The sequence below is a fragment of the Sinohyriopsis cumingii genome, unplaced genomic scaffold, assembly GCF_028554795.1.
Source record: "Sinohyriopsis cumingii isolate HCF-2022 unplaced genomic scaffold, ASM2855479v2 utg001870l, whole genome shotgun sequence".
NCBI lineage: Eukaryota > Metazoa > Mollusca > Bivalvia > Unionida > Unionidae > Sinohyriopsis > Sinohyriopsis cumingii.
This window is the reverse complement of record NW_028316076.1, coordinates 189,900-215,632: the sequence shown is the minus strand read 5'-3', so window position 1 is coordinate 215,632 and position 25,733 is coordinate 189,900. Positions and strand designations below refer to the sequence as shown.

General features: G+C 36.3%; 1 protein-coding gene across 1 annotated transcript; it reads right to left on the bottom strand.

Annotated features, from left to right (window-relative positions):
- Positions 1-13,801: 13,801 nt before the first annotated feature.
- Positions 13,802-19,719, bottom strand: LOC149771391 (uncharacterized). The gene is made up of 6 exons (XM_089948493.1): positions 19,565-19,719; positions 18,765-18,902; positions 18,035-18,157; positions 16,778-16,894; positions 15,756-15,897; positions 13,802-14,392 (listed from the first exon to the last, which is right to left on the bottom strand). The coding sequence occupies exons 1-6, from the start codon at positions 19,634-19,636 to the stop codon at positions 14,265-14,267; spliced, it is 720 nt and encodes a 239-aa protein (XP_089804619.1). The 5' UTR covers positions 19,637-19,719; the 3' UTR covers positions 13,802-14,264.
- Between the last annotated feature and the right edge of the window lie 6,014 nt (positions 19,720-25,733).

Sequence of the window (25,733 nt, the reverse complement as noted above, 5' to 3'; positions counted from 1 at the left end):
AGGCGAATGTAATCTGTTATGCACCATCAACTTGAAAAAATTATAAACAGAGAGAAATCTGAATTCAAAATTCATTTTTTTTAAAAACAATTGTTTCGTTTCTTTTTTCTTTCTTGGAACAAATCTAAGCACTAAAATAGAGTGGAAAAGGGAAAATGCACATAAAAGCTTTGATATTTCTGAAAAAATGAGGGGATATTCCTAACGTTCATAATCATCTATATATGCTTGGACTTGTCTGTGACTTATCCACAAAACAAGATGTACATATTTCTGGTCAAGCTGCAAGTGTGTGCGTGTTTTGGAAAATGGTAAAAATTGGATATACAATTTTCTCGTGACACTTATAAAGTGAAGAGTCTGTGCATGTGTCAAAAGCCAAAGTCATATAAGTTTTGTATTTTGTACGGCTTGTAAAGATTTCCACTTTAGAAAATGTGAAGTATCACAAGTTCTTATCACAAATAGAAGTGGAACATAGGGGCTTGCAAGAAAGAAAATAACCCAGACAGTTGGTGTCATCAAGAGTGCTAGAGACGGTACCCGAACTTGCTTGCTTGCTTACTTGAATTAAAGTGATTTTCGCTCCAATGGAGCATGCATCACTGGTTTAATCACGCACCGCGTGATTTTTAATTACTCCTGGGGAAGGAAAGAGAGTCTCATCCCCCAGGCTTTTATGTACCTACATACTGCTTTTAAATTTAGCCACTCAAGGTGTAGGACTAACTAGTCCTTAACAACCTGACGGAAAGGCTTTAAACATGAGTGGGAATAGTCTCACCACACACTCATTTTTCTTAGTTGGTTTGAAATGCCTCAGGTGTCAACCCAAGCAGTATGTAAAGCCCGCTACGATTGGTCGGTAGCAATGACGTCACATTAGGACACATGGGCGTGTGGCAGGTGGAAATCGTTCCACATTCTGCCACGTGTACGATGTCCGAACGTGGTAAAGGAGGAAAAAAGGTGCTCAGCAAGCCAGCGATGGATGTTAAGTACTCCCCAAAACGCTAGCCCGTACTTATTTCAAATCAAGTCCCGTTTTTGCTAATGGACAATAAAAAGTACCAATAATGTGTTTTACACCTGTGCAATTAGTTCAAATCTAACGAATCTGTTAAATTTCCTACTGCCTAACGTATCTATCTAATATTAGTACTCAGTATACATAAAAGTAACCATACTGGTCTTATTTAAATTAATATGTCTAAGCGACATACAAGTTTTGTCACTGTTAGGTTTAACAAGTTAAGTTTGTTGTGGTGTTCCAATGGGTCAAGTTTGTTTCGAGAATAGTTTAGTCAAGGAGGGATCCCAAGCCAAATATGGTTCCGTATTTAATAAAAGGCAATCTTTTGGAGCCCTAAAAAGGGCTGTATTTTTCTGCTAGAAGGTCTCTCTTTCGCCCTCACGATCTTTCCCGCACTCCTAGTCTCATGATTCTTGATATCAGGAAATGCGTAGCCATGATGGGCGACAATGTAAGCAGCGGCTTCTACAAGTTGATTGAGGGGGTATCCAGTGTAGGCTTGTCTGTTGAACTGGGGGGAGAACTCTGACCCCAAATCCCCATTGAGAAGGTCTTGGTTTAAAGGTGTCTAGAGATTTGCAGGCAACGTATTGTATGGCTCTTATACACTGTCTTGCTCTGTTAACGTCATACAATGCTTGATCTAGCCCCATTTCGGTGTACTTCTCAACGAGGGTCAGCGTCACCCTCCTCCTCCTCAACCGCCTCTATTTCCTCTTCTGGTTCTGATACTAATACTTCAGTTGAGGTAGATAGTTTCAAATCTTCTGCTATGGTGTCTGTCTCTGGTATTGTTGTTGTGGTTGTTATTTCAGCTGGGATTGCCTGTAGTATCGGAGTGAGAGAAGAACGTAGTCCCTCCGATAACTCAGTCTGAGTTTGCCACACTGTTTGTCTAACATAATTGGCCCTTTGTTCTGCCACCACTCTTTCCGGGGTAGGTTGTTTGTTAGGTATAGTCGGCTGTTGACTAGATGTTATTTGTGGTCTCGAGGTGGGTGGAGCGCTAACTTCTGGGTCTGCATTTCTTGCTCCCGCTGCTGTTGCGTGTATTTTTTCCCTCCACACCGAGTTCTGTGTCTAATTATTTTAATTTCGTTTTGCCCGAACTTACATTATCCATATTATCACCAACCCCCCCAAAAAAAACAAAACAAACTGCACAGACCTAAAAGAAACACTCACTCACTTTTTACTGACCATCACTATTTTAAAAAGTTTGATAGGCGACGGAAACGTAGGGCTTAGAGTCACACTTTCTAACCAAGATAAAGAAATCATGTGCTTATAGACTCACTTCTGTTGTTTTTTTTCTAACTGACTAACATATCATAGGCAATGGAATGTTATTTCTTTTCGAGAGTATGGGGTAGCCCTGAAACGTTTTTTTTTGTTTTTATCTTTTTTTGTGAACTTGAAGCTATGGCGATCTTTTAGGTTATAAGATGGTGGCCTCCTCTGACGACAGGCTTTCTCACAGGATGAGGTCTGCTTCTTCGGAAAGAGAAGAAGAACTCTTTGGCATCGATACACAGTCGACAAAGCCTCTGTCAGGTTCATGCTGCTGCTGCTGTTGCTGCTGTTGCTGCTCTCTCTGCTTTTTATGAAGTCTGTACTTCTCCGCCCATTTGTCTTTCTCCTTCTTGATTTCCTCCTTGAATAGCTCTTCTTTCAGGTCTTCGGTGACTTTCAACATTCTCACATTGTCTATCTCTTCAGGTCGCGATATCAGACTTATCATGACCTATGCAAATTCACATCGGCTTCGATCAACTTAGCTAGTCTGGAGCACATCTTCGTAGGAAGATGAGTCGACAATGGATGGGCAGACTGGAGACTTCCCCGTTTTATGGTCAAAGCGCGGACGCGAAGGAAAACATCCCTACACGGTTTTCGAGTCGGAACTTTCAATGAGTGTCATGAGAGGGATAGTAAGAAGTCAAAGAGCATGAATCAGGATACCTATAGCCAAACAAATCACAAAGGCATTTTTTCTTTCTTCAAAACACAACATCACTTAACACTAACAATAATTAAACAATATAACATCAAACATTTTGTTTCAAATCACAAACATTTGTTCTCAACTAACACATTATTTTGGACAGGGCTGACAAGGTTATGAATGAAATTGTGATTTCCACTGTTGGAAATCATTAGGCCATTGATGGACACTACGTTTCCTAGCTTGAGACAAAAGACCAGTATAATGGTCACAAAACCATTTATCTACTTTCACATCGTTTCTAGAAGAAGAACGAGGATCAAAATGAGTCACTAAATGTTTTAAGGAATAGCCCAGGCTGCGATGATGCAGAAAATAGACACACTATTGTCCACACACCAAGGAATCTGTGCCTTGTAATTTCACATTATTGAATCGGGTGGTCTGAGCATTTCTTCTCATAAAGTCAATGACATCGTCTTCCAAAGGAGGCAATCCATACGAATCAAAATATTCCACACATCCTTCTTGAGGAAAGTAGACGGCTACCCAATGGGTTCCTGGGAGATGACTGTCGTCCGTGTTGATCACATAAGCTTGATGGTCTTGAGGTTTGCGATGCGGGAGTTCATCTTTGGCACATACGACAGGATTCCAAGAAGCCGTGTACGAGCTGTGGTTCAAAAGGTAATAAAGTTCCCAGGTATCCATGTTTTTTTTCATCTTCACAGGTAATGATAAGTGATCAATTCGATCCTGAATTTTTGCTTGAAAATGTCTGACAAGTAACCGTTTCTTCGTCTCGTCTCCCAACTCTGATCCAAGAGAGCTTCGATGCGATGGATCTCTTGAGTTGTTAATGGAGGAAAATAATGTTCACGCAAGCCTTTATACCACTGTTGCAACACGTCTTTGTTAGAGATGAGACTCCAAGCTTCGTCCAGATATTCGTCCAATTTTTCTTCTTGACTCAACATCAAGCATTTATCGTGTTGAATTTGACTGGGATGATCGTTGCGACATCCATAGCAATCTTTCTTGATCAATTCCTTCATTTTTTTCTGCCAAGACTATAGCATAACAGGAAACTAAATGGGCTTCTTGTTCTGGCCATCTAGACTTCATCATGGTGACTTCTTCGTCTTTGTCTTGGGGTTTTCCTTCCTCAGGATCTTCACATTCCATGTCCAAAGAACCCCTACTATATAAACATTGATACAAGTTTTCCATGACTTCTAATAGTCTAGAATGACTTCCCTCAAACTGTTGATTTCTATCGTATTGTCAAATTCAGCATACGGGATGACGTTCACCATATTATCTGCGCTTAGATTTTCTGCAAACTGAATGTCCACTCGAATCTGGCCGGATTGTATAGGGTCAAAATGTCCATCGTCGCTGTCTTGACTTACAATTCGTTAGAGAACCGTTTTCGAAAATGGAGTTTCACTGTAACTTTCCCTTTGGTGAATGGAATATTTTGTCCCAGATCTCCTTTTATAGCAATGTTGACAGTGTTCAAATACGACTTACTCACGGGCAAATAATGAAGATGTACAAATTCGCGGTTTACGTGATAGGTGTTTCCAACTTCCTGGTCGCTGGTCGTCGCACTATCAACTTTGAAAGGAATGACACGCGGTAACGGTACGGAGGTGTGTCCCACCACGTTGTACTCCACCACATCGGAATACACAACGATCAAATTCAGTCCTTGGTTCAGTTCTACCGGGTTTCCAAAAGCTCTGTAAAATCCATATTACTGTTGATCTTGGGGCTCAAATTATTTGCGAACATTTCTGCATGTCCACTCAAACTTTCAAACAAACTACCATTGAACCTGAGGGACAATGTGTCCGTATCTTGAAATTTGATCATGAGACGATGAGCCACTTTATGGTACTCAATCTTCATACTTTTTTTTGGCTCTGTTCAGTGCTTTGCCAAAGGCTAAGTTGAACCTGTCCGCAATAGTGTCCACCAAATGTTCACCACTAAAATAATAACCTGAAGGAATTTTCAAGGTGTAGATAATGAAGGCTGGATTGCTGGCTGGTCTTGTGTCCCCTAAAAACCCGATTTTATTGATTTCTTCTTCCAATTGGGCATTCAGGATTTCCACCTCGAAAGTGTTTTGCTTTTCGGTGATGTTTTTGATTTGTGTTGATTGAATAATTTCCACCAAAGCCACTTCCCAATGGGCTTCGTGATCTAAATGGATGGTTTGAGATAACTTGACCGTGTAACAGCACAAAAAGTGTTGTTGGGAAACACCTCTGTAGAACTGTCACTGGGTAAGGTTAAGTAAAATTGGTTGTTTTTGTTCATAACTCCAGAGTTCTGTGACTGTCCGAGGGGTTACTGGAAGTCAGAGGAGTGTCTCCGCCCAAAATGGGGTTGTTGCTGTTGTTGTTGTTGTTAGAGTGGTGACTGACACTGGACGCAAGATTCCCGTTCTTATCCGTTCGAGGAGAATTTCAGGAAGGGATTGGGAAGCAGGTAACCGATGCAACTGCTTAATAAAATGGTCCACAATTGTTTGTCTCCTTGTTGCAAACTCAAATTGGCAATGGCTGCCCCGATGATACAATACACCACGAAAATTTGGCAGAAAAAGACGATTTGAGTTTTAGGCACACGTTCTCCACACCACACCCACAAGGGTTGTTTTTGCAAATCTTGCAGAGAAGAACTGGGTGAAGGAGTGATCGCAGTAGCTGAATCTGTGTGAAAGGGCATGATGGTCATTTCTTTTTATAGTCGATGACTTGCGAAGCGTCGATCCAAGAATCAAAACTGGGTGGATATACTTTCCAACGTACTTTGACTGCTTTGACACATCGTTTGCCCACTTTACAGGTTCTGCGTTTGAAAATGCCTTCGATGTCGTACACGTCTTCTTTTTTACTGACACGACTTGATTTGAAATAAGTACGGGCTAGCATTTTGGGGAGTACTTAACATCTATTGCTGGCTTGCTGAGCACCTTTTTTCCTCCTTTACCATGCTGGGACATCGTACACGTGACAGAATGTGGAACGATTTCCACCTGCGACACGCCCATGTGTCCTAATGTGACGTCATCACTACCGACCAATCGTAGCGGGCTTTACATACTGCTCGGGTTGACACCTGAGGCATTTCAAACCAACTAAGAAAAATGAGTGTGTGGTGAGACTATTCCCACTCATGTTTAAAGCCTTTCCGTCAGGTTGTTAAGGACTAGTTAGTCCTACACCTTGAGTGGCTAAATTTAAAAGTAGTCCGTGAGTACATAAAAGCCTGGGGGATGAGACTCTCTTTCCTTCCCCAGGAGTAAATAAAAATCACGCGGTGCGTGATTAAACCAGTGATACAGATTACATTCGCCTACCTTTCCAAAGTGAGAGACATTTCTTCACATGTCATTGCCTTTGTTAAATTCGGTTTCATTGATTAGTTATCGTTAATATTTAATTATTTGATGCATTTTTTTTGATAGAAGGTTTAAGGCTTTCCGGTATTGTAACGGTATTTATGTTGTTTAGTCTGTTGATGAAATTATCTATAGCAAAGTGCTTAAGATTTTCAGTGTTTTTTATTTCAAGCCCTACAAAAGGAGACCAAGTTTGTCTTGAAAGAGGATTGAAACTCTAAATTACACGGGTGTGAAGGAAAACATCGTTGTGTTCATTCTAATCATGCTTGCCGTATCTCTCTGTGTTTTAGAGGTCATATTTCTTCTTAAGTAAATACACGCATCAATAGACAGACAGATTGGGTCATCATCCTTGAGGTTCACTGTACTGTTCTTTACTTCATATAAAATCCAAATTTATTAGTTTGAAGAAAAAAAAAGATAGCATGCCCCTCAATACTGTAACACGTCTGTTCTGACTCTACCGATGTGAGTGTGAGTGTTTACGTAAAATGTTTAACTAAGATATAAAAAAATGGTCAGCTTGAAAACGCGAACCAATACTGTGATGCTCAGTATTTTGATCTGGTAAGAAGAAATGGTACAATACACAAAGAGGGCTTGTAAGTTCACATTCCAGTCTGTTTGCACTGTAATGGTAACAACGCAAGAGCGTAGGGATTATTATGTCACACAGTCCTAGAACAAAACAATGCATCACCCGTTGTAAGCCATTTCATTGGCTATACTTATTTTCTTACCGCGTTCACTTCGAATTGATTTGAGTCGTTATTCACACAGTGACGAGAATGGTCATGCTTTACTGGGTCTATCCTATAGGCGATTTATATATAAAAGAATATTTTTAAAAAATTAAACTAATGCACGAACAATGGTACCATGGACGATCCCATGGAATTTGTGTCCGTCTTATTGCAAAATACATCAACATTTAATTTAACCGTGCAGATCTCTAGAACAAAACTTATATAATACACATTTTGAAAAGTGTTGTGTGACACTGATCGCCATTGTCGCTTGGTGTCTGCTTTCTTCTTCAAAAAGATATCGTTTTGTCTTAACTATAAAAATTTAATTTGACTAAGTTTTACACACTACTTGAACTCATACATTTCACGTTGTGGGTGTAAGCCGTCGTTCTCAGTTTTCTGGAAGTTCGTTTTTGCGTTTCTCAGATGTGATATGGACCGAACGAAATTTCTTTTGGCGTGAATCAGGAATCGTGGTTTTGTGGCATAAATGGAGAGCATTGATTAAAGCTCAGTTATGTCGTCTTCGAACTCGCTGACACTGATTTGAGCTAACACTTCAGGTGTTGTGTGAGGCGACACGGCACGTCATTGCCTTTTACTTCCTCAATGAAATCGTTTCATCTTATTGCAAAATTACATTTGACTAGGTTTCATACGCAGCAGGTCCCTGTATATAGGGAGAGTGTCTTAGCGTCAGAGTATTCATTCCACTCTCAAACGATCAAGAAGATGGAAGAGTCAGCACAGATCGACCTGCTGGTCAAATATATGCTAAAAGTCATACGAAAGCATAATTCACAGGCGAAAGTGGTAACAAAACTTACTGTTTCAGTCGTTGATTTGATGAGATTCATACGAAAGTGTGTAAGTGCTGATGAAGTTTGCTATGTCTGCAAAGGTAAATGGGTATTTGTCTCCAGAATACCTGCTTCGTCTAAGAAAGAGAGACAAAAGTCAAGATACCTAATATCGTTGTCAGGAGAAAGGACACTGGGATTCAGAGTGCCCTAAGAGAAAAGAGAAGAAACAGAAACAAGACGTAAAAGAGAAGAGGGATTCAGAAGAAGAAGAAATTGAAGATGAGGAAGAACTTGTGCCATTGAAGACATGGAAATGGAAAAATTGACAATGTGAGCCGATGCTTTGGCCCTGATGTGAAATTTCATACTACCTTCTAAAAGAGAATATACCAGAAAGAAAACGTAAGTGTCTCTTGGTCTTGACATTGTATAATAAGGATGGCGTGTTTTGTTTTTACTCACACTTTATCAAATTGTGCTCTTTCACCTCTCTCTATCCCTCTGGATCATGTTTTAGTTAGAATTGAAATGGAAAGATGTTTTCCTTCACGCTCTTAAGGCATGCAAGTCGGTAAACAATAGTCAGTCTATTCATCCATCATTTTGTGTCATGATGTTTCCTAAATCACACACTGATGCCATAAAATAACGGGTTAAATGGGTTTTGTAGTGTTGTAGTGTTGGGGTGGGGTGTCGAGTGTAGGTGTTTGGCAGAGTTGATCATTGCAGGTGAGGGCTTAGGTGCTTTCAAAAAACTTTTTCTTCTTCACTCTGTGTTGATGGAATATGATGGGTTATTTTCTTCACTCTCTGTTGATAGTATATATAAAGGGTTATTTCTTCACTCCGTGTTGATAGTGTATAATGGTTTTCTTCTTCCCTCTGTGGTGTGCGTGTGTGTGTGTGTGTGTTCGCGTACATTGTGTAGATGGTATATTTGGTTGGGTTTGTTTCTTCTTCCTCCCGAGTTTGGATAGTATATTTTGGGTTTGTATGCGTTAGCGACATTGTGTGGATAGTATATTAGGGGTTTTTATGCGTTAGCGAGGTTGTGTGGATAGCTTATTTGGAGTTTGTACGCGATCGCTTACACTTGTATGGATAGTGTATTTTGGTTTTGTTTTCCCTCCCTTCCGTGTGGATAGTATATTTTGGGTTTGTTTTCCCTCTCTTCCGTATGGATAGTGTATTTTGGGTTTGTATGCTTTAGCGACGTTGTGTGGATAGTCTATTTGGGGTTTGTACGCGTTAGCGACGGTGTGTGAATATCATACTTGGGGTTTGTATGCGTTCGCGTACGTTTGTATGGATAGTATATTTGGGGTTTCTTTGCGTTCGCGTACGTTTGTGTGGATAGTATATTTGGGGTTTGTATGCGTTCGCGTACGTTTGTGTGGATAGTATATTTGGGGTTTGTACGTGTTAGCGACGTTGTGTGGATAGTATATTTGGGGTTTGTATGCGTTCGCGTACGTTTGTATGGATAGTATATTTCGGGTTTGTGTGCGTTCGCGTACGTTTGTATGGATAGTATATTCGGGGTTTGTTTGCGTTCGCGTACGTTTGTGTGGATATTATATTTGGGGTTTGTATGCGTTCGCGTACGTTTGTGTGGATAGTATATTTGGGGTTTGTACGCGTTAAGGACGTTTTCTGGATAGTATATTTGGGGTTTGTATGCGTTAGCGTACGTTTGTATGGATTGTATATTTGGGGTTTGTATGATTTAGCGTACGTTTGTATGGATAGTTTATTTTAATTTTGGTTTTATTTTTCGATCTGTGTGTGTGTGTTTGTGTGTCTGTGTTAGTGGAAGAACGTCTGGATAGTATATTTGTGGGTTTTTTTTCATCTTCCCTGTGTGAATAGTATATTTTGGGTTTGTTTTTTCTTCTTCCCTCTGTGGTGTTTGTGTGTGTGTGTGTGTGTGTGTGTATTGGTCTCTGTTTGTCCCTATAAAACTCTCTTTATCCCTATCAAATACATTCTACCTACCTACCTACAGTAGCCCGTATTCAGGTCAGCCACTTGCAACACTGTTGCCATTTATCCCCTAGTTTCCAGTACAGTGACGTCACTGACGCTGGAAATTTTGAGACTATAAATATGGACTTGGGGTTTTCCACAGGCTATAGCTATACATATGTACTAGAATTCATAAACAGGAACGTCACTCAAGTTGAGGCTATAAGAGGATAGTGGGGTTTTCCAAAGGTATAACCAACAAGTTGTAGCTATAAATAGATAGTGAGATTTCATAGAAATTTCAGCTGATTATAGCTCTAAATAGATACATGGGTGTTTATCCACGATCGTCACACAAGTTGATATTGTAAGTAGTTACTAATTTTATTCATTTTAGTCTAAACTATTGTAACTTAATTTTCATGGATATGTTTATTTTCCTTTAAATTCTTTGACAATTTCGTCATTTTAGCGTTACTTTTAGTCACATCCATTTTGTGGTTGAGCATTTCCTTGATTATAGCCATTTATAGCATCATTACAATTATGCAAATGTTTGAACACTCCAGCAAGATTTCAGGTCTTGGTAATGCTTTATATATAAATCTCACGCTTGTACTAGTGTATGTATGTCTCTGCCTCTGTTGTGTTTGACCCTCTACCATCATTGTCCCTAGACAGTCCCACCATGTTCAATTCCCCTTGACGCTATACAGTCCCACGATTTATTCCCATGTTAAATTCCCCTTGACGCTATACAGTCCCACTCTGTTCAATTCCCCTTGACGCTAGACAGTCCCACGATTTATTCCCATGTTAAATACCCTTGACGCCAAATCGTCCCAATTTTCCGTAATGTTAAATTTCCCATTGACGCCAAATCGTCCCAGGGGTGTTTCTAATGGTAAGTCCCATTGACTCTGAATCGTCCCATATAACTACTTCGGTATGTAATGGTTTGACCGTGCAACAATTGGTATGAAACGGTTTCAGACCATATACTGTATTCGTGGAAATAACGATGCTCTAGTGGCTTTAAGTGTGCATATTCCTTATTCCGTAAACTCTCCCCAATACGAGAGTACGGTCTGGATTGTAGACTAAAAGCTACTTTTTGTAACGTGGTGTTAATTTTGAAGGATTGTAATCCCTGTCATCCTTCGCTCAAAATAGAGTACACAAAATAGGATATCCAAAGAAAATGTATGGAGTGACCGACAGCGAAGACTGACAAAAACCAGCAGGTTTAATTAAAAGAAAGCCAGAAAAGCACTTTTCTCTAAGTTGTCCGTTAGCATATCTCTGTATTTCCCACACCTACACGGTTGTTAAGATCCTTGACTTTGGTCATCTTGGACCCCTCTGTTACCGATAGTAGTTATGTATTGAACATTCTCAGGACTGTTTCTACTACCATTTATTGGACATGGTACAGTGCAAGTGGAAAAAAGATTTTTGATAGAATACTATGTTGGTAACACATTGTACTGTATTTCCCAGGAAGGCAACTCATTGATTTATTCAGGAAAGTCTTTGGGTTATTGCTTGATATCTTCCACACTCTCAAATGTCATTCAAGAAGTCCTTAAACCAACTACCGAGTCTACTAACCATTTGCATACTCAGGGACGCTATCACGTCCTTTCCTACATTGAAGCTGTATCTAGTTTGCATCTCCCGTTTCGTCATGACCTATCGTCTTGATTTCGATTGATTGAACAACAACTTTCCTGATCGATGAGGCCAACAAATTGAGTGTGATGTAAGACGTCTGAATATCCACGACAAGTTCTTGAAGGAGGCTGCCAAACTCTGGATGATATAATTGGCCCTCTCTGCTGATTTCACAAGTTGATTAATTGCGGATGGATTGAGTACCACCGAACTGGCGAGGCTGTTATGATGTCATTTATAATCTCTGCCATGATGTAGTGTAGTTTGGCAGAGTGAATCGCATTTTGAAGTTGTCGAGCTAGTGTTGAATAATGTCTCTAAAAGTCTTTGGCTCATGATACTTCTAAAGAATCAGGGTTATCAATTTGTGTGAAATACTGCCATATGTTCTTTGCCTTGCTATGGTATTATACACGTGTTCAATGGTCTTTCAAGATGGTCAATTACCTGTCCTTGATGTCACCATTCTTTTCACGGTTGCTACTTAGTGTTTCCTTAAGGACATGGATCCATGAGATAAGGCAATATTTACAAAAAGTCTTATGTACTGCGATAAGATAAAGGTACCCTTTACTCGATCAAATGGGATCTTACAATTAAGGCTCTGGAGGAGTACGTCAGCAGTTAATGAGACTTATCTCTAAACAGATTAGCTTTTCCATCGCCCCACTCTTTTTAAATTTAGCTTTTAATTAGTCACATTTCAACTTTCCGATATTACTTTGTGACAAAGCATCAGCTAGTTTCAGGTAATTGCCTATTAGCTAATGCTATTTCAGGGATAAAATGTTAATTTGATGGTGTTGGTGACAACCCTATAAACTGCGCCAAATCATCATTGCTTTCTTGTTTGTTTACGTCACCAATTAGACTATTTTACTCTTCTAGTATTATTTATATACATATTTGCAGGCGACAGTCATATAATGTAAATGTAAAGTATGTACGCTGTATTAAAGATATAAAACGAGATGTATAAATCTTTAATTAAAAAGAAACAAGGCTTGCCGAGTTTCCTTTAAAAGAAAAATTTATCATTGATAGAGAATGCATACGGTACATATATTTTATTTATATTACATATAAATACGTATATTTGCCATTTGAAAGGAGTTACGATTTACTACAGGCAGCTGTAATTTGACCGATTCAATGAACAGCTCACATCCCCAAGAGTGTCCGCTACAAAATGTAGTTCTATGCCTGTTGTGGCTATTCACAATCATCTTTGCATATTGATAAGTTGATCCTTTTCTTTTCTTAGTTTCTATTGTTCTTCACATTGATTAAATCAATATAATGCACATTACGATTTAAACATGAAACATGGTTTTAATGATGAAAGTAGGGCAATACGAACGCTTGGTTAGCAACGCTATTCACTTAAACGACTTGTCATTCACGTACCAGCGCATGGAAATTAATGTAGGACAGAAACTAAGCGAAATGTCGAACCAGCCAGAGGTAATTAAAATATTTTAATATATTTATAGTTGCTGTAGTAACTGTACCACTGACTGGTAAGCCTCGTTTCCTTTCAATGAAAAATGTTTGCATCTCGTGGATTATCAGTGATACAGCGTACAGTATGTATGCATGTATGTTTGTACGTATGTATCTAGATCTATCTATCTATCTATCTATCTATCTATCTATATATATATATATATATATATATATATATATATATATATATATATATATATATATATATATATATATATATATATATATATACATATATATATATATATATATATATATATATATATATATATATATATATATATATATATATATATATATATATATATATATATATATATATGGAGAGATAGACAGAGAGAGAGAGATAGAGAGAACAGTTATCATATAGTTATATAGTTTTGTTCGCAGGACCTGGAATCAAGGCTATTGCTGGATCTGGTTCTTTATAACCGTAGGCGTAAATTTTGGTATATCCGTTATATCTGCCACCTATATCTGAGATACTTTTGCATAAAGTTCTAGTGTTCGGTCTTGTTTTGTCCCGTATATATGAACATTAAAATTTCTTTAGTGTGTTTTGTAGGTCTAATGGGCAGGCTAAGGGGTATTTTGTATTTTCTGACTGGATATTGGGAATACTTTATTCATTATGTAATTCACAGTTCTGTTTTTTCAAAGTGGAAAAGATGTGTAATCACAAATTGTTAAAAGAATTGAAACAACAAGAATATTTCAGGATTTTATTTTGGGGAGATAACAAATTAGATGTTCACCTTAACGAATTAGCATTAAGGACACAGTATAAAACTAAGAATCAATGCAATGCATATTCATACTTTATCATTACATATGATGCATTGGTTTTAACGACTAGAACAAAGAATTTGAAATCGCAATGTGTGAATTAAATTGCAAAATATTGGTTTTGGTTCTAAATTTCAAAGAATTACAACTAGTTTAAATTTTAATTTGCAAGAACTGGACAAGATAAATTGATTATTTCAAGTTATAACTAGCATGTCTCCGTGAAACACATTCTAAAGCTGCTATTACTATTCGAGACAACGACAGACTGCCTCATCAAACATTTTTTATGCGTCAGTACAATATACATAGCGACGTTATATTAAGCAAATGTCATGCCAATAGTGCTTTGTTTACAACTTTTCTAAAATTCAAAAACACGATACTAGTAGCAATAGAGCCACCTGTACCACGTATAGTAACAATACCAATAGTCGCAATATTCTAGAACGTAATAGTAGTAGTAGTAGCATCCCCTCTTTTTTCGGGCCAGTGATTTCTCGTCGACGCAGTCTGGAAAAAAGAAGCAATTTTGGAATCTGAAGTATGCAGGCTTAACCCCAATGCAGTCTGTAAGTAGGCATATACGACAAAATAAAACCATAAAATCAGATGAGATTGAAATTATATATATATATATATATATATATATATATATATATATATATATATATATATATATATATATATAGAGAGAGAGAGAGAGAGAGAGAGAGAGAGAGAGAGAGAGAGAGAGGCTAGAGTCTTGCATATTATTGTTGAAAAGGGCCTCCTTTATTTAGTGGTGGTTATCAATGTCATAATATCGTAACCTTATTAGCCTTTCCTTTATTAGCATAATGACAACAAAGTGAAAGCGAATTGGTCGGATAACCGTCTGTTAATACGAGCTCAGATGATTACACTGTTTTGATTCGCTTAAACTGATGCATTTCTCAACAAGCTGTAGTATATATATAGTATGCAACATATATATATATATATATATATATATATATATATATATATATATATATATATTTTTATTATATATATATATATATATTTTTTTTATTATAGATATATATATATATATATATATATATATATATATATATATATATATATATATATATATATATATATATATATATATATATAATGAGATTTGGAGCGAAGTGTATATTAATATTTCTTCCTAATCAATCACCGATTGAAAGGTTCAATATATTTTTTCTCAATACTGAATATTGGTACTTAGTAAAGGCATTAAGTCATACAGATGCAGTATAGTTATTGCAACTTTGATTTTGGAATGTCTTTAAATTTGGTACTTTTAAAGTTATTTCTTGCTATGTAGATAACGGATTCCTTAAATGGAAATAAGAATGGGTGTGATGACATTGGATACAATTGAAAGCTAACGCGAAGTGTTACTAAAGAATATTTCATGACTCTCCATCTAAGCCTCAATGCATTTTTATTGCATATATCTCCACCAATTTTGCCACCCCCACGCACACCAGAACCATGACGCAGTATTCTCACCCAAATTTTGATACAAATAGTACACAACAAACAAATTCTCTGACAGGTTAGATATGTCCCTCCTTGATTTCCAAAGAAAACTGGCTGCTTAAGAAAAGTTAAAAAAACGCGATAACTCTTGTCACCGTTACAGGAAAAGATTCCATTACTTTGTTAAGCATTCAATTTGCCATAAGTCTGACACAAAAACACAAAAAAATTAGAGCAAGTCAGTGAGAGGAAAGTGCCAAAATGTATGTATGTATATGTACATATGTGTATGTATGCATGTATATATGTATGGCTGTATGTATGTATGTATGTATGTATGTATGTATGTATGTATGTATGTATGCATGTATGTAATCACCTGGCTTAGGCACCATCCAAATGACTTCATTGTCCTTGCATAGCTCTTTCGACATAGGAGAGAGAAAGTCCTTATTCGGTACGACAACATCTGAACTCATGTACTCGGCATGATCTGATGAATTCCAGGGCTTGTCGGATACCTAAAGATAATAAAAAGAAACCATACACTGATAAATACTAAATAGTAAGTTAGGTAAGGACATTGATAAAAAGATAGATAGATAGATAGATAGATATATAGATAGATAGACACATCTTAATGCCTATATATAATTTTGTAATAATCAGGAGAGAAACAATATGGAAATATTAAGTTGTCTTTAGCATGCATCCATTACAAATGTACTTAGTTTGGAAAGAACCATACATATACATTATGCTATTTTACATGAATTCTAAATATCAACGAACATGATAGCTACTTATTGTAATATATTTAGCATAAGGACATGGGAAACCACCTGGTACGGTGACTAACAGGTGAGCACTGAAAAATAATTTGACCACTATTACGTGTAATTTAGTTGTAGAAGGAAATTATTTGTCCTCGTATACAATATCGATATTATACTGAGGAATATGTTCTTCTTATTTGCATTTTGTTTGATAGGGTCAAGTCATTAGATTCTTTCAACATGAGCAATCATAAATCAAACAAAGCGTATAGTACTATACTCTACTGGTAATCAATCTTTTCCAAATATCGTCCACTGAGTAAGTTAATGCTGCCTCACCTGGTTTTGACTCGTACTCTAATATCTTACCATGAGATTAAATTATTTAAGTTGCCGTATCTAATATGTTATTAATTGGATAAAATGATCAACATATCTTCATAATGTAAAGTTATCATTGTTTTGAATGTTCCTGACTTCAATGGAAGGATAAAGACAGGAGGAAGCGGTATGTTAATAGGGAAAACAATAGAACAGCTTATAAAGATGACGATGTTGAGCATCATTCAGCGACTGCGATCAGTGGCTGCAGTGACTATGCAAGAATGGATGAAATGAAACTCACCGTTTTTTCTCCAAGGAAACTTTTCATTTTCTCTGGGGAAAGTAAAGTAGACGTGTTGACAGCAGTCAAGAAGCAGGTTGGTTTTGACATTTTGTCAGGTTTGTATGCAAGCAGACTCTGAAAATTGTAATAACGTATTAAAATATATTCTTTATGGTAGACGAGAAGATGAAGACGAGACGGAAAAAATAATAATGATGATGTGGTATGAAATTAACACAGGACGAAGGAATGTGTAAAACTAAAATTAAAATTGCAACAGTTTAAACTAAATTAATGGTCTGTACAAAGGTGTATTAACTTAATTTTTGCATGTTTATATTTTTTTAAATTCACATGGATAGATAGATAGATATATAGATAGATAGATAGAGCCGTGCCAGATTTGTAATATTTGTCTGGTCCACAGAATGTAATGAAATTTGAGAGATACATAGAAACAAGAAAATACGTCACTAGTAATCAATACACACACAGGACTTGAATATAAATTCTTTTCTGAATTTGACTTGTTTATGTAAAGTCTAGCATCCTAAATGTCTAGAGTATGATCGAGAAAGATGAATATATTTGGTCTTTTTCATGAAACCCTCGATTAAATGCATCAGGACACATTTTGGACATTCACTTTGGCCTTCCCTTCTTTACATTATACATCATAAAATAATGGGTTACTACAACTCTCTACGTCTGTCTCGTCTTTAATCTGGAATGTGACATAATATCTTTGATCTGCTCTATTGAACGCGAGCATCTAAAACGTCTTGAATCTTAAATATTTATAACTTTTCCATCCATTAATCTATATCGATGGATAAAACATGAAAATGTACAATGAGAAATGTTGGAGTTTTGACTTCAGTGGTGCTGAAAAAAATTATATCTGCACATTCGAGCTGAGATACCTTAAACTGATTGTGAATCATTATATTTCAGAATGGATGTAAATTATATCCGTTTAACACAACATTTTTCCTTGCATTTTTTTGTAGTTTTCTTTGTTTTCAAGTTGCAAGCATTTTTAGATTTAATCGAGACTGCACGCAATTAACAAAGTTAATACAATGATTGGGAGATGGCTACGTTTAATTGAATACGAACTGGCTAATTGATACCGGAATAAGAACAAAATGTCGAATACATTTAACAAGCGCATGACGCGATGTAACATCTGAATGAGCTATTTCGCTGATGTTGTATTTTCAAGTACTACTTTAATTGCCGTACTGCTAAAAAAGGCAATAGTATTGTACACACCTTATCAAAGTCGAATACAGCTGTGCCGGTTCCTGCAATTTCGAATTTTTCCTCTTTTGAAGTGACAGTGACCTTCTGTGAACTTGACTTTCCGGATTCGTCCTTATAGGGAAGCCATGCAGTCTACATGCAAACAATGCAACAAATAGTAAATAAAACTTTTCATTTAATTGCAGAAGACATTACTATAAGATTAAAAAGAGTTTTATTAGCACCGTTTATTTATAGAAAAAGTGGTTGGAATCGTAATGGTGTTAAAACTAACGGTTTAACTTGTGGTTTAATTTGTGTTATTTGTGAAGATCAGCTTTGTGTTTAAAGAAACTTTAGTTACCGTAAACGTACAGGCAAGGTAATTCACAATTAAAAGGTTTAACCAATTGGAATATCACGAACTTTGTGTTGTGTAGGAATCTTTGGCAACATACATGGTTAATATCAACTGTACAGAAAATGACACAATCGCAGGAAATCAGTTACGGATGCAAATCAGTGGTGAGGCCAAATGTTAGACTGAGGATTGTAATTGTCTTATGATGAATTATTTGCATCAATGTTTTATACTTTACCAATACTACCTGAGAAACAAACACGTTAAATACTAATACTAATTCTAATAAAATATGAGTAACGAAAAACTACATGAAAGATACAATAAGCTAGAACAAATGATAAATAAAGAACCAAATAACAACAACTGTAATGTTCTAGAGAATAAGGTCAGCAATACCTTGATAGTATCCTCTGCCTGCTTTCCTACTACATACACAACAGTGATGATCGCAGCAGTCACGACGACAACAAGGACAACAGCAGATATGACTATTATTTTAAGCCTCTTTCTCTTTTCTTTTGCCTCTTCCGGTCTCTGCAGAAATGGAAAATGTTGATATAAAGTATACACAATTGCAAGACAAACAAATACCCAATATAGCACATGGGAAGAAATCCTAACAAAAGATGATATAAGGTTTGAGAAAAAAAGTGCCCTGTTGCTTGTCTCGCTTTTGAGATGGTGGAGTTTTCTTTTTTCTCTTCAAAATATTTTGAGGATAACTTCCACTGTAAGGAGATGGAGACGAACCCATTATATCATATTTCAAAGTTTGCTTTCAAGCCTTATTGAAACCGGGTTACCTCACTTCACACAGAACAAATGTTGGTACCATTAATGTGGCAGCAGGTTCAGCACAGCGAACTGTATTTATGTTTTAGTGAATAAAATGTGAAGAGATAAAGCCAACCAAAAACTAATAGTCGAAAGGATATAATTATGTTCAAAATAAAAGCAATGCATGCGTATATAACCTAGTTGAAGTTGCAGATCCAATGGGTGGCACAATAAGATGTTAAAGTTCATTCAATCAACCCAGTAAAATCCTTTTTAATGTTTTCAAGCTAATAAATAATTGCTAGCTAATACATTTGTCTCATTTGAGAAATTTTACCTTCATTGAATCATGTGCATATTCGTAAGTGTCCAATGCTATCAAGTGAACACTAGCTTTAAATCAAATTTAAAAATCTAACCTTTGGTTCTGAAACTGTTTGCACAACAACTGTGCTTAGGTCTGGCTTGGAGTCAGTTGCCATCGATTTCATGATGCGAAAGTCAGGAACATCAGATACTTTTAGACAGCAGGATGGTCATAGGTACATTTGACTAGAGAAGACCAGTATTTATACCTAGAAATAAGGGCGTGGTATGATACTTATTTCAGTGAAGGCAAAGTTTGATTGGTCTCCTCAACAAGGAAGTCGTAACTGCTAACTGATTGGATAATTGTGCAAAAGTGGAAAGCTCCAGTTTAAAGAAACGTGGGTACGTGCGTTGTGATAATTTTTACAGGGTGTAATCTAACATGTTGTCGCCAGACATCATTATGTGCAGCTTACATGGATTTTTTTTTCTTCTCAGCTAAATTTAAAACGTATGTTTAAGTAAAGACCAGAAACACGTCGAATGAAATACATCAGGGCCACAAATTCTTCCTTCTGTTCCTCGTTATCTACATTGTCTGCTATTACTTCTTCAATCATTATAATCCTGCAATTGAAATGTTCATAATATATATGAGAATTGTATGTCAACTGTGAGTGTAAATACTCAAGAGTGGAAGGTTTTTGCAAGGAAGAACACGCTGTTTCATGTGTGCAATTTGAAAATCTTCTTAAAGTGTGGGTGAGTTGCTTGCGTTCCCAAATGTTCTCCAAAAAACAGCAACAAAGTAACCAGAACTATAATAATGAAACTGACAATGATACGTGTTTGCAATTACACTCCAACTATGAGCAATGCATTTTAATAAACTTGTTTAGTGTTTCGTGCTTGTCCATCCATATTGGGATCATGTCGCAATTATCTTAATGAAAGGAATCATTTAATATAAACACGTGACTACATATAATATAAATTACACCAGGAAAGGAATACTGTCGAGATATCTGAATATTTTAAAGTGTTTTGAAAACGCAAATATATATCTTTTCTAAATTTGTATTACGATTATATATCAGTTGCAAATGGTTTCAAAATAGAAAGACGTAGAGATTTATGCAGTCTATGTATTTTATTTCTTTACTCAAGGTGATTTTCAGATACATGGGAATCGATTTTGGCCTAAACTTTTATGTCTGCAATGCGCAAAAAAACAAAAATACTTTTTGCGGTCTTTCATACATAGTAACACAATAAAGACTAATTGTACCCTACAGCAGGTATCGAACGGTTTTGGGTAGATATAAGCCTCCTAATTGCAATTTAGCAAACATCCATATAATTCATATTCCTACCAACGTAACAAAGATAAAGGCATTGAATGTAACAATGAATATTACATTGTTTCCAAAAGACGTTTGGGATTCTTTAATCGTTAGAATACTACATTAACTTTCAATGAATTGGGAACTCGTTGCATTTTCAAAACAAAGAAATAAATGTTTATTTCGCAATACGTTGGAAAGACCAAAACTAAAATGTTCAAAATCTACCTCTCCGATGGGTATTGTAATCAATTTATACGATGTTTACTATTTCATTATATCGGTCGAGAATTTGCCAAGGATTATATGACTTTTCAATTTCTCAACCAGGAAGATGTGATTCGTTTATCTGGAAAGCAGCGCGTATGAATACATTTGAAATAATGAAGGAGAGCATTACATGTATCTGATCCGCATGAAAGGCATGAATGTGTTTCCTTTAAATGTACATCCTTGAATAACTTTGAAAAAGACAAAATTATATAAGTCACTCATATTTCTCAGCAAATATTATTTGATCAGTAATGGCATGGTTTCTTCCTATTTAATTACACTGGTCCAGAATTGTTTGGTCGTCGTCAGCTTCAGAGATAAAATGTACTTTTTATTATGCAGTTTGGTGTGCTGAATGTAAATATGACAATTAAAGCAACTCATCGGGAACTGTTTCCAAGATATTTAAGTTTTTACATTTTACGTGTACTTACATTGTGTTGATAGTAGAGTTTTAATCATAAAATGGAAACCTGTTTTTTTTTCTCATGTTTTTGTGACACTTTAAAAACAACAAAAGGGTTATATACGCAGTAAATCAAATGTATTATTTAACAAAAGGCAAAAACTTTGTATATATAAGTACAATGTTTTGTCTTTATTCACTTTCTCCTTGGCCCTTCTTGGATTGTAGATGAGTGTATAACATTCTCTGCAATAAACGCGACATGTACGATTTACATCCCATTTACGTCCCGTGAGATAATTTGTCATTATAGCATATCCTGTGTCGATTCTGTGCCCTGTTTAGAAGCAATGACTGAGATAACTGATTATAACATTTCTCTTCTTTATAGTATTGATAATTATCAATACCCCATTTGTCGCTTGTATTATGACAAATCCAGGTATCCGGTTTCTTTCTTGTAGTAGGAAAATGTTGGTTATCAAAAAATGAATAGCCACAAAATCTCAGATTACCTTTCCTATTATGAGCATGCATAATAGTGATTTGTTTACTTCAAGTACTCAAGTTATGCAAGGATGCAATCGAACTAGCATGTCGCAACCAGACCCCAAAAAATAACTTATCAAACAGAAAACTTACCCAAGTGGTATTAGTGTTGAATATATTTATTGAATTTTAACTTAAAAACAACTTTTGTAACAAGCCAAATGTATTGCTGGTAGAAGAAGATGAAGCGTTCCTGAGAAAAGTTATGAAAACTACTTTGTGTTTGTACCGTTTACAGTGTGAAAGGCACTATATGAGACAAAAACATGGTTAAACCATAAATTGAAAATTGCAATTAACCCATGAAGTAAATGCTGAATGAATTGCTATTTTCATTTCCTCGGAATGTTTTTTACGTTTTGTCTCAAGTATTAATTGAATAAAGCAAATTGTGACGATAATATATGAGGTTGAAACTGAAGTTGTGAGAATTGTTTTCGTACACGTGAAGCTTTCGGTAGGATATCATAGCGCAATATTCAGTCCTGTTTGTACTGGATAACACCTTTAGGTGAACCTCAACCAAATATGTTCACGTACTTTACCACTGATTTTGCCGTATATATTTCTCGGAGCGTGTACAAAATAAACATTCATGGAATATGTAAACATGAGTATTGAATAAAATACATAATCGTCAGTATAAATATATGTATAATTGAAGTATAGAAAATTCAACCCATTTCTTGAAATACGGTACTGTATGCCTACCTGAACTGTGTAATTTGTAGATTAACTGGACACTATAAATCGGACACAAGTGTAATGAACTTAAATTCATATATAATATGCAAATTAAACATTTTTACGAATTGACCGTTGACAAGTGACATTAAACACCTAATACTGTTGTATAAATATTGGACCGATCTAGCGATAGGACGAACATATAATGATCCAACTTGTGCGTTCTGACTTCGTTATTGGTCTGGAACTTTAGTAGACCGATTCTACTATGGGCCGAACCTGTCTCGGAATCGACCAAAAGATGCATTTTATAGATTTTTTGATAACAAAGTATAAATAAATAAATAAATAAATAAATAAATAAATAAATAAATAAATAATAAATAAATAAATAGATAAATAAGTAAATAATCATGACATGTTGCCTATTTTGTTCGCAATATGCCTTCTATCATGGCTGAGCCAATGTCACCTTAGTCACGGAATAATTTGGTTTGGAACATTATATTATCAAGAAATAAATAGCATTGTGGTCCATATTGCATTTTTGTGGTATCCAATTGGAAAGACAGGTCACAACAAACCAGAGACTAAAAAAATTGGATTCATCCAAAACGGTATACTAAAATCAAGCAGTAAATATTTGAAAGTGAATGAAGTAAAAAAGAACTGAATTAAATATCACGAGGTCGATGTAATATTGAAAGAGACGGAATCATTTTATTTTGATTTTTTACTTGCTAATATAAGACTGATTTTAAATATATCAAAACCTAAACAAAGTTTGCGCGGCGAAATTCCACTTCATAAATGTTCTAAAAAGTAATGATTTCACAACATGTTTCACAAAACTGTTTAAGATTAAAAATGAAAGTCCAATACTCAACAATACCTACATAGTTTCAACAGGTCGCATAAAGCGGGTTGACGAGAATTAAACCCAGCTTATATTCAACATCTGTTATGTAATGCATAGAAAGAGAACAATGCGAAACGGTGTAGTAGATTATCCGGTGGGTTATATGCGTGGAGTTTATACAGTAAAGTGGGTTACCTACGTGGAGTTTATACATTAGAGTGTGTGCAGTGCGTGGAGTTTATACGGTAGAATGAGTTAAGTGCGTGTAGTTCATACATCACATTGGGTTAAGTACTGGAGTTTAGGCATTACAGTGGCTTTCGTAGTCACAGAATAAGGCAAGACAATAACTTGGTAATGCATATGGACACACAGACAATTAATTTTACTATATGGTCTCTTCATTTGTTTCTCAACACTGACCTTTCCACTGTGTGACAATCAATACAAATCATATGTTAATCTAAAATACCTTCAAAGATGACGGTACGGTGAAGTTCAAGTCAAAGGTTGACCTGCCTTTGTTTGAGAGGCTGGACTGTCAACAGAGAAGCATGTAAACAAAACCTAGATTTCACTTCCGGATCATCACCAAGGCCTTATCACTCACTGTGCACTGTCGTCGAAATACACACGGAAAACAACATCCTGAGCTGATATTCTCAAGAATAAACAATTACCTTTAACTCCCTACCAAATATGCATAAATCTGACTCTTCTATCACCACCAAAATGAGAAAGGAAAACATGTTCCAAAAATAGACTAGAACTACATTCGTTCATATTGAACTGGAAGTACTAATTGTGACTAACTGTGACCTGATTCCATAAGAACGATTCTGTGTAATTAATTTTCGTAGAAGCGTATTTCTTCTTCATAATACCTCGTCTAATAGTGACTGAGTAATACATGCATCTCGTTGTGAGTCGATCGCAACGAGATGGTAATATTTCATGATGCACACGGTTACTTTACCGTTGGATACTGCACGTTGTTATTGTACTTATAGGAAGGATATTGCTAATGCAGGGTGGTAAAGTACGTGGAGATTTTAAAGTACAGTGGGTTACCTACGTGTAGTCTATCAAGTAAAATGGATTACGTCTTTTCTTATAATAACATGAAACAACTTTATATACAGTTAAAAGTCAATGATCCGCACATCATTAACGCATGTAACAATCTCTGTGACAGTGGTTATTCTAACTGACTTCAATTTCCTTTCCTACTGCATCATCTACATATAACTGTACTTCTGAGATTGCAAATAACCGTCTTTCTTTTCAGTGGTTAAGATACTGTACTTTACGAAAGGATGACATATACTAATATGCTAGTCGAGGTATTAAGAAGAAAAAATTACTCTCGGTAGCGTTGGATGCGGGAGGTTGTGGGTTCGATATCTGGCGAAGTCATACCAAAGTCTTATAAAAATGGTACTAACAGCTGCCGCGCTTGGCGCTCAACATTAAGAGGTTAGTGTTGGGACTGATTGGCCTGGATTCAGGATAATGTTACTGCCTGGGACATCATGTTACATGTCTGCGGCATGATGCCCAAGTGCTAGTCATCACTGTAAACTGCCACACTCCAGACATCGTAGCTAATCTTACTTAAAAACTGTTAAAACTACGTAAAAAATCCAAAGAACACACATACACATGCCCATAAATTAGAGGCCGATCGAAACTAAATTTCTGGTTTAGGCCGAAAACGAGAAAAGACCGAAAGTTATAAATTGACTTTTGGCCGAAACCAAAGCCGAAACGGAAAGTTTAACTACACCTTCGGCCGAAACCGAAACCGAAAGATAAACTGAAGTTGCCGAACACAAGATTTATTAAATAGGCCTGGGTCATGATGCAATGCTACACTTCAACAACTGAGTAGGGTAACATGTCGACAACGATCAAGTCCATGATGCACTTATCAGTTCGCTGAACTGCAACGTGGTCATCAGGCCAGACCATTCTGCTCTCGACCATTGATGTCAAGGACGTCTGCACAAAATTCGGTAATGCATGTTTAATCGCGTTCTCTTCCATCATCATCTTTTTCAAGGCACGCTCTGCTCCGTCGTTCATGGACCTCTTGAGATACGTACCATGGAGCTCCTTGTGGCAGCTTCCCAGATGACCTTTCATGCCTGAAACTGTCTGAA